This window comes from Apis dorsata, unplaced genomic scaffold (genome assembly GCF_000469605.1).
Source record: "Apis dorsata unplaced genomic scaffold, Apis dorsata 1.3 scaffold_29, whole genome shotgun sequence".
Taxonomy (NCBI): domain Eukaryota; kingdom Metazoa; phylum Arthropoda; class Insecta; order Hymenoptera; family Apidae; genus Apis; species Apis dorsata.
In genome coordinates, this window is record NW_006263331.1 from 299,004 (window position 1) to 307,854 (window position 8,851).

Consider the following 8,851-nt stretch of genomic DNA (forward strand, 5'->3'; position numbering starts at 1 on the left):
TGAGGCTCTCTTGAATGGCAACGAAGGATCACGGCAGCTTCTTCATGATCGAGGAAAAACAATGCTTGAGCAATCTTATGTAACGACGGGCTTGTGATTTTTTTTTTTTAGCTTTAGATTTTAGCGAGTGTGAAAATAAAAGAAGTGAAGAGAAGTAGCGCGATTGATTCACTTGATGATCTAATCTTTTCTTCGTCATTCCGTAATCTTTTATTTGAACAGGATTTTTCTCTTTTCTTAACCACCAATGACCCTGAAAAAAGAAAAAAAGAATTATCATAAATTGAACAAATGAGAATTTGTTATAACGAGAAAAAATACGAATTAAAATTCGTGGTGAAGAGATGATACGCATCGAGGTACGATTTTTTTTCTTTTAAGAGAGAACGTTGATTCGAGTTTTTAAGAGAAGCGTCACGGGGGGGTCGGGTAAACAGCGATTTACGATAAGTGGTAGATGGACGATTACACGACCGCGTGGATGCTCGTCCATTGTTTGCCAATCTCGTAGCGTTACGCCAAAAGCTGCAACCATGAATTAACGAGCACATAGACCGGAAGAGCGTGCGAGGAATGAGGCGAAATATAAAGAGAGAAGGGCGAGAAGATCGATCAAACGATCGCGCGAGAGAGACTCGCTCTTAGAGAGACTCTCGAGAGATCGAGAATCGTCGTGTCCTTCGAGGAAGAAAAGAATTTTTTTTCCGTGCGAAAGGATGAGTCGCCTCTCGCGTTCGATCGTTCGATCGTTCCTCGTGTTTACGTCCATCGTTTTCATTACGTCTCTCGAAGCGAATCCCGGGTCGAATTTCGAGCAATCGGTGGCAATGGGTGCAAGGTCGGAACCGATAACGAAAGGAGAGAACGTTTCGATTGCGACGAATAGTAACGTCGTCATGGCTACGATTCTCGAGGAGTTCGAGAGTCGTTTATCTCGCCTGGAGAGAAGACTCAGAGCGATCGAGCAACCCGGTAAGCGTGGCCATTTTTTTTTTTTTTTTTTTTTTTTTTTTTACCTCCTCTCATCGACCAGTTCTTCTTTCTTGAATCGTTGAATCAGCTACGGGAATGTCATGCGAATGGTTCATTCAGTTTGGCAGACGAGCTCCGCCGAGGGAGACTGGGAGATTTGCGCTGAAGGGCCGTGTAGATGTCAACCGGAAATAAAATTGGTGTCTTGTTGGAGACAGGATCTGTTGGATCTTCCTGCGGCGCAGCTAGTTCCTCGGGACGTGTTGAAATTGTAAGCCCTCCCTTCCATCCCTCTCCTCTTATTCTTCCTTCTTGTCGCTAACGAAAAGAAAACAAAAGAATCTGATTAGAATCGAGAGAAACCGTTGCTTTCAGGGATTTGGCTGGTAATCGACTGACAACGCTTCACAGGGATACCTTTTTGGACATGACACGGTTGAATCATCTGTGAGTAAAAAAAAAGAAGGGGAAAAAAAAAGGAATCGCAGAGCCGGTTTTACGGTTTCGCAAACGGTAGCGCTCGAGAGAATTTCTTGATGATCGTTCGTTTCAGAGATCTAAGCGACAACTCGATAGAGCATCTTCCGTTAAACTTGTTTTTCTCGTTGCACGCTGTTGCGCGCATCAGATTGAGCAAAAATTTACTCGGAGAATTGCATCGATCTCAATTCTTCAACACACGAAATCTTCGTATTCTGTGAGTGATCAAATCGATCTTTTTTTTGATTAGCATAAAAAACAAACGAGTCGAGAAAGAATCGAGAAAATTTATTTGATCATATCTATTGTTTTTTTCTTTCTTTCTTTCTTTTGATTTCTGATATTTTTTTTTTTTTTTTTACCTTTTTCTAATTAATTAAATCTTCTTCTGATGCGATGCAGAGATGCGTCTTCCAATAAGTTGCGAAATCTACCAGAGAGCCTCTTCTTGAGCACAACGTTGCTAGTATTGCTCGACCTTTCCTGTAATCGAATATCGAGCTTTTTACCGGGAATATTCCACGGGTTGACCATGCTGGAAGAGCTATTGCTTGGAAAAAATCGACTGTCGGTTCTACCTGTTGACCTGTTTAAAGACTTGACAAATCTCAAATATCTTGGTTTGGAGGAAAATCGACTGAGGGAATTACCCGATGAATTATTTCGGATGCAAACGTCACTTCGCGAGTTGAACTTCAGAAGTAATCAATTGTCGGAGATATCTGCGAGATTACTGGCGCCTCTCGAACAACTAAACTCTCTTGAAATGTCCAATAACAAGATAGCTCGAGTAAATATCGGATACGTGCGAAATGTGTACGAAAAATTCATAGAATACTTTTTGTTTTCTTTATATTAAGAAAATTGCAGTAATTTTATCTTAGATTAATTAGTATACAAATTTTATGATCACATCAATTATAGTTTACGTGTAATAATAGTTTGAATAGTCGTTTAATTCTTAACTACAATTAGTTGTCATTTTTTGGAAGAACAATGAATTAAAATAATTATTAAATTAGAAAAAATCCAAAAAATTCTTTTAATTTGATATTAATTTTCAAAAAATCGTGAAACATTTTGTATCTTATTTTAGTATAGTGAGATTATATATCGCATTAGAAACATAACCTGCCAAATCATTGGCAGGATTGTAGCAGGATCAAAATGGTGTATATTCGCATCTAATCGTGTAGGCCTAATAATAGAAAACAATTATTATTTGCAAAGTCTAGTAAAAATTACTATAATATTGCCAATATCGGAAAACAGAAAAACATTCTACATAATTTTCCGTCCACATCTCTTATTCATACATATGTATATCGTTCATTGATCTTTTTGCTTTTTTTCTTTTCGTTCGTTGATACATACGTATCGCATTACATCATAGATCAATCCGACTGCGTTTCAAGGTTTGATAGCGTTAAAGGAACTTCAACTGGGACACAATCGTTTAAGAAACTTGACGCCTGGACTGTTTTCAATGTCTACCAGTTTGGAAAGACTGGTATTATACGCAAATGGAATAGAGAATTTATTGCGCGGCACGTTCCAAGGCTTATCTAATTTGACATCTCTTTTTCTACACTCGAATCACTTGAGAATTATGCATCCCGAACTATTCCAAGATACACCGAATCTGCGAAAACTGTGAGTAAGATTAAACAATTGGTAAGTAAGAAATAATTAATAATCAGGAAAGTGGAATAATTAATAATTGTCAGCAGGCAGCTAGAATCGAATTATTTGTCGTCGTTGCCGCCTCGAATTTTAGATGCCGTAGAATTAATCGAACAACTTCGTCTCGCTAGAAACCCATGGCACTGCGATTGTGCTGCCTCCTATCTAGCTACATGGTTGCAAAGAATGTACCTAACGCGGGTAAATGACACAAACTCGTCCGAGAATTTGGGCATTTGGGAATTTGGTGCAGGAGCAGTTTGTAGAGGTCCCGGTACTCTCGGTGGCAGACTGTTGCTTCGTTTAACGTTTCACGAACTCTGTGAAGGACAATGGGCTTCAATGAAGGGTTTGGTTCCTCGACTTCCGATAGATCTCATCAGTGGTCGAAACGTCGTTTCTACTGATAATCCTTTCTCGCGAAACGAGTCCGTTTTAACGCCTAACCTCTCTCGTTCCACCATTCCTTCACAAAGATAACGTCTCGATATATTTTTTTCTATACATTCGCCGTTATCAGAAATTAAACTTTTATATTCGAGTTTAATATAGGAATAATCCCTTCTCATATCCTTAGTATTTTTTTTTTATTTTTGTTATCATAACACTTGTTACTCCTACATACTTGTGTACTCTATCATACGATTTTATCGACCGTATCTCGTATTGCATTTCTACGACTCATCGACCCATTTGACCGTATTCGTCTGACTGATTGCGCGACGCGAAAATTTCCGGTCGATATCTCGTCTATCACAAATACGCGGTCAACATTGGTATCGCGTGTTATGCTTGCAATGATTTCGATCTTCCGCGTCCAGCAAGTGGCTGATCAAATAAACAACAACGAATGGAAGAACGAAAATTAAAGCGTGGGGGGAATGGCGTTGTCTCGATATCGTTGATCTAACCAAGAGTAAGGATTTAGTTTACGACACGCAATGGACGCTTCGTCATCTACGAAGGCAACGATCGAGCTGTTCAAACAATTGCTCGAAATTCTCGAGGAAGAAAATGCGTTCGATCGTACGGGCAACGAACCACTCGTACGATTTGTTCATCCGGATGAATTGCAAGTGAGTTATGATTTAATTCCATACTTTACGAGCATTTATTCGTTCATTTCGAACATTTATTCATTACTTTTCGTTTTGCAGGAACGTTTACCAATTAAACTGACCGAGGAACCAGCTGATAAAAATGAAATCGAAAATGCGATCCGACAAACGATTCGATACTCCGTCAAAACGTACAGTCCACACTTTCATAATCAACTCTACGCTGGCGTTGACGAATATGGCCTAGTTGGATCTTGGTTGACGGATATGTTTAATACAAGCCAGTAAGTTTTCTTTGATATGCTTTTTCTTTATAAAAAAAGAGAAGAAACGATACGATACACATTTAATTCATATCGTTAGATACACGTACGAGGTAGCTCCTGTATTTACTTTGATGGAACGACAAGTGATAGAAAAAACTTTGGAATTGATCGGATATCCGTCCATGCCGGACGGAGATGGAATTCTTTGTCCTGGCGGTAGTATCTCTAACATGTATGGTATGGTGCTAGCTAGATATAAAATGATTCCTGATGTGAAGAAGAAAGGTCTCGCTGGACTTCCACCGCTCGTTTGTTTTACCAGCGAGGCTGGCCATTATTCAATCTCGAAAGGAGCTCATTGGTTAGGTTTAGGAACTGATCATGTTTACAAGGTAAAAAAAAAGCATTAATTTTTATCAACATTTGTTTTGCATTTTCATCTGTTAATAAAAGTTATTCGCATAGATAAAGTGCGACGAATTGGGACGTATGCGACCGGACGAGTTGAAAGCTGCCATAGCGGAAGCCAGAAGACAAGGTCACTTACCATTCTTCGTGAATGCCACCTGCGGCACTACAGTTCTCGGGTCTTTTGATCCATTGCCGGATATCGCAGCTATCTGTCGTGAGGAAAATTTATGGTTACATGTTGACGTTCGTACAAATATGATAATACAAAGACAATAAAAGATTTTCAATTATAATTCAATTTTCTTCATTATAGGCATGTCTCGGTGGCACGTTATTGTTTTCGGAAAAGTATCGAAATAGATTAAAAGGAATCGAACTGTACGTAGTAATTCTATTTTACAGATTCATTATTTTAAATCTTCATATATTCTAATAATTGGTTTTTTTGATATAGATCCAACTCCGTGGCGTGGAATCCTCACAAGACACTTGGTGCTCCATTGCAATGCTCATTGTTTCTGGTCAAGGGTAAAAATATTTTACACGAGACAAATTGCGCGGGAGCAAAGTATCTGTTTCAACAAGACAAACATTATGATGTATCTTGGGACACGGGTGACAAAAGTTTGCAATGTGGAAGAAAGGTGATGATTTTATGAAGTTAGTTGATAAATTTAAAGCAAAGGTTTTCGTTTTCTCGATATGACAACAATCCTTTTTGTCGTAGGTCGATGGAGCCAAGTTTTGGCTGATGTGGAAAGCACGTGGGACCAAAGGGCTTCGCGAATCCGTGGAACTTGCTATATCAGCTGTTGAATACTTTATCGATCGAATTCGAAATCGTAGCGGATTTCGCTTGGTACTTCCTCAATACGAAGGTTGTAACGTTTGTTTTTGGTAAGTTATTTTTTCTTTTACATCGATACGGTGTTCTATTGCTTTTGTAACTACAATTGCTCTTTGTTTCGATTCGTAATAGGTATATACCACCGAGCATGCGAGATCAACCAGAAACTGAAGAATGGTGGGACAAATTATACGAGATTGCACCTAAAATTAAGGAACGTATGATGATGAATGGAACGCTAATGATCGGATATATGCCACTATCCTTTAAAAAAATTGGAAACTTTTTCCGTATGGTGATCAACTGTCAACCACCACCGAGTAAAGCTTCAATGGATTACGTAATCAACAAGATCGAAGAATTGGCCATTGATTTGTAAACATTAATTTGGATTAACGTCTACACGCTCTCACCGAGTAAATAAGAAAGAAAGATCAGGAGAAAATGAATTCGCCCGGGTAATTTATTATTTCGAGCTCATCTCGTTTTTCCTTTTATTATAATCGCGTGATACTATGCCACGGCAAGTGAAGCGTTTATAAAATTCGTCGACTCGAAATAATTCGAATCAAATTCCCGGCTAAATCGAGTCTTAAAAGCTTGGTCATCTTTTTTTTTTACGCGCGTATAAACATTTTTATCTTCCTACTCTCTTTCATTTTCGATTATTACTTCTTTTCGCGCATAACTTGACACATAACCGCGACTCAATGTGAGCCAATAATAAAAAATGCGCAAATCACACACGCTCTATATTTGCATGAATGCACATACGCACAATTATGAATTCACACATCTCTCATTCACATCTTGATCGCATTTAAATGCACACACATGTAATAGGTACAATTCGATACGTTACACGCCCGTTCTTTATCGTTCGTCTTTAACGATATTGTGAAATGATGCAAGCGTTCGTCGTAACGATGGCACTGAATCATATGACGAAGACGTGTTCGTGTCTGTCACAAAATAAAAAAACTGTATACATGATAAATATCATCACTTGATTTCAAGTAAAGGCGATTTAAGTGCATTGCGCCTTTGTCCCTGGTCCGTTTAGTCTTCGGTTAAATTGATATTCAAGCACGCGCCAAATAGATAATCATTTATTATTTAAAAAGCGCCGTGCTTGCTTCACGCCTTCATGGCGATATTTCTTCATAGATATTAATCTCGCGTGCAGTTTACTCGAAACGCGGAAATCATTAGATGACGAAATAAATTTATACATTTCTTCATGCGTATTGCACATTGATCGACGTTCAATAGTACTTGTCTTGATCCGGATCGACTCGAATATGTTGCTGCCCATGACTGTTGCGCTTCAATGTAGCAGACTCGTAATCAAGACTCTTTGGATATAATTTAGGACTTCCAAGAGTATTCACATTTGGATTATTCTTTCCACGAAGAGTTCCGTTACCGTTTGTACTACCAGAGAAGCTAGGTTGTCGCTTGGTGTTTACCTATATCGAGCAGAGATCTCTGGTTTTATTCCAAAATGTATATATTATTCTTATTATCATTATTCGCGAATAAATAAATAACTTTACCTCCTTCATAGGAACCGTAACGTAGGAATTTTGTTTGCTGATATAATGAGGACTGCCTGGAATTCGTTGCTGTCGCCGCTTCAGATAGTAGAAGCTTAGAATTGCGGTCACGGCCAAGCCGACTAGGAAACCGACCACGCAACTGCCCACCACAGCGCCGATCGTTATGCCTGAACGTTCCATCGACCATAAAGCGTTCACTTCTGAAAAATTAATGTACAAATGTAGCATAAATTCTATATCAAAAGAGATTCTATATCAAAAATTCTACAAAATTCTACAACGAAAGAGGAAATCGTATCTCATTCCTGCGCTCACCATTGCCCGAGCAATCTGGTAAACAGTCGCGCGTTTCTCTGCTGGCTCCTTGACACATTCCACTGCCGTGTTGAAGGCATTGTCTCTTTCTATACTGTTGATGATCACTGTCGCAAGGCGTCCAACGCGTCCACGTGTCCCAACCGATCAACGATTCGCAACTGGCCATCTCGCAAGTCTCCCTGACCAAACTCGATCCTTCGCAGCTCTCCGGCCCCAAGCATTCTCTCGTTCTCGAGCGTATCCCCACGCCACACGAAACCGAGCACTCGGACCAGTCAGTCCAACAGGACCACTGCCCTTCCATCGCAATATCCCCGACTGCGCTCGGTCGGCACGAATGCACGTTGCATTGCCTAGTCTGCACGGATAAACCCTCGCATGGCGGTGATTCGCATTGCCTGATCCTGTGCTGAGAACCTCCGCCGCAGAGACGATCGCAAGTCTTCCAAGCGGACCACTCGCCCCATCCGGCCTCTATCGCGAGATCAGTGTACGATTTCTGATTCGCGTTTCTCCTCATACAGGAGCCGTCGTTTCTGCAATACCGTTCCTCCTCTTTGGCCAGTTGAACCCTCACGCTGGACGGGTCATCCGTTTGCGCGCGGCAACTGAATCGAAACCGTTTCTCCACGTAACCTATGCTCGAACTCTGAAAGCTGCCGTTGGCAGCCAGCCACGGTGTCCAACCGGAATATCTTTTCGTCTCGATGCACGGATGAGTGTTGCATTCCTCGGTCTACGATAGAAGAAATAAATAAACACGTCGTTCGAGTATCCTCTATCGTTACTTCGAATAAAACGAATTATTTCTTATCATTACCTGCGTGTCGCATCCGTTGCACTCGACTGTGGTAGACTTTCGTGGCGAGGGATTCTCGCACGTTCTCCTTCGTATTCGTATTCCTGCGGAACACACGATCGAGGATGGATTATTATTAGGGGAGGAGGAAAACCACCGTATCCCGCTTACCGCCGTTGCAGGGCCTGGAGCAAGCGTTCCAACCACCCCAAGGGGACCACTGGCCGAACGATTCGGGTGGCGGTGCCTCGTCTTTCGCCGGGCATGGAGGAAGGTCTATGCAGATATTGTCGTCGTGGTCGTGTCCCACGCAGACTCGCCCGCCGAAAGCCGGGGCTGGATTCGTGCACGTTCGTCGTCGCGTTTTCATCGCGAACCCACATGTTTGCGAGCACGCCGACCAGGCCGACCAGGCTGTCCACTCGCCGTGAACCGTGCAGTTGGTCACTCTGACTCTC

The 8,851-nt window shown here is 41.1% G+C and overlaps 4 protein-coding genes and 1 long non-coding RNA gene across 6 annotated transcripts in view; 3 read left to right on the top strand and 2 right to left on the bottom strand.

Moving 5' to 3' along the window:
- LOC102670557 overlaps nucleotides 1-155 on the top strand; it is a 1,579-nt gene extending 1,424 nt beyond the window's left edge. The window contains exon 3 of the mRNA XM_006608129.2: nucleotides 1-155. This exon is cut by the window's left edge and continues 45 nt beyond it. Coding sequence (XP_006608192.1) covers nucleotides 1-14 — 14 coding nt within the window. The 3' untranslated portion in view covers nucleotides 15-155.
- A 546-nt stretch (nucleotides 156-701) lies between these two features.
- Nucleotides 702-3,976, top strand: LOC102671295 (platelet glycoprotein V-like). 2 transcript variants are annotated; one of them, XM_031511678.1, is made up of 7 exons: nucleotides 702-972; nucleotides 1,093-1,243; nucleotides 1,348-1,419; nucleotides 1,526-1,669; nucleotides 1,855-2,242; nucleotides 2,846-3,105; nucleotides 3,180-3,976. In XM_031511678.1, the coding sequence occupies exons 1-7, from the start codon at nucleotides 717-719 to the stop codon at nucleotides 3,613-3,615; spliced, it is 1,707 nt and encodes a 568-aa protein (XP_031367538.1). In that variant the 5' UTR covers nucleotides 702-716; the 3' UTR covers nucleotides 3,616-3,976. The 2 variants fall into 2 exon arrangements, with proteins under 2 accessions (XP_031367538.1, XP_006608197.1); XM_006608134.2 differs by having other exon boundaries at nucleotides 812-972; nucleotides 3,183-3,976.
- Nucleotides 1,773-2,194, bottom strand: LOC116185949. The gene is made up of 2 exons (XR_004150847.1): nucleotides 2,031-2,194; nucleotides 1,773-1,935 (listed from the first exon to the last, which is right to left on the bottom strand). It is a non-coding gene; the product is annotated as an uncharacterized LOC116185949 (long non-coding RNA).
- LOC102671155 (glutamate decarboxylase 1) lies at nucleotides 3,671-6,714 on the top strand. The gene is made up of 8 exons (XM_006608133.2): nucleotides 3,671-4,211; nucleotides 4,293-4,477; nucleotides 4,557-4,851; nucleotides 4,925-5,113; nucleotides 5,184-5,248; nucleotides 5,325-5,514; nucleotides 5,598-5,767; nucleotides 5,850-6,714. Exons 1-8 carry the CDS (start codon nucleotides 4,077-4,079, stop codon nucleotides 6,094-6,096), a joined length of 1,476 nt encoding a protein of 491 aa, XP_006608196.1. The 5' UTR covers nucleotides 3,671-4,076; the 3' UTR covers nucleotides 6,097-6,714.
- A 187-nt stretch (nucleotides 6,715-6,901) lies between these two features.
- The window catches only part of LOC102670697 (semaphorin-5A), a gene marked incomplete at its 5' end in the record, with an annotated part of 8,927 nt that continues 6,977 nt past the window's right edge, over nucleotides 6,902-8,851 (bottom strand). The window contains 5 exons of the mRNA XM_031511730.1: nucleotides 6,902-7,186; nucleotides 7,274-7,476; nucleotides 7,592-8,330; nucleotides 8,415-8,497; nucleotides 8,565-8,851. The exon at nucleotides 8,565-8,851 is cut by the window's right edge and continues 18 nt beyond it. Of these exons, the coding sequence (XP_031367590.1) occupies nucleotides 6,983-7,186; nucleotides 7,274-7,476; nucleotides 7,592-8,330; nucleotides 8,415-8,497; nucleotides 8,565-8,851 (1,516 nt within the window). The remainder of the gene's footprint in view (nucleotides 7,187-7,273; nucleotides 7,477-7,591; nucleotides 8,331-8,414; nucleotides 8,498-8,564) is intronic.

Coding starts and splice junctions, on each gene's coding strand:
- LOC102671155 (XM_006608133.2), top strand. CDS start 4,077: ATGGACGCTTCGTCATCTACGAAGGCAACGATCGAGCTGTTCAAACAA. Junction 4,212..4,292: donor TTCATCCGGATGAATTGCAA/GTGAGTTATGAT, acceptor TTCGTTTTGCAG/GAACGTTTACCAATTAAACT. Junction 5,515..5,597: donor GTTTGCAATGTGGAAGAAAG/GTGATGATTTTA, acceptor TTTTTGTCGTAG/GTCGATGGAGCCAAGTTTTG.
- LOC102671295 (XM_031511678.1), top strand. CDS start 717: ATGAGTCGCCTCTCGCGTTCGATCGTTCGATCGTTCCTCGTGTTTACG. Junction 973..1,092: donor CAGAGCGATCGAGCAACCCG/GTAAGCGTGGCC, acceptor TGGTTCATTCAG/TTTGGCAGACGAGCTCCGCC. Junction 1,670..1,854: donor ACACGAAATCTTCGTATTCT/GTGAGTGATCAA, acceptor GATGCGATGCAG/AGATGCGTCTTCCAATAAGT.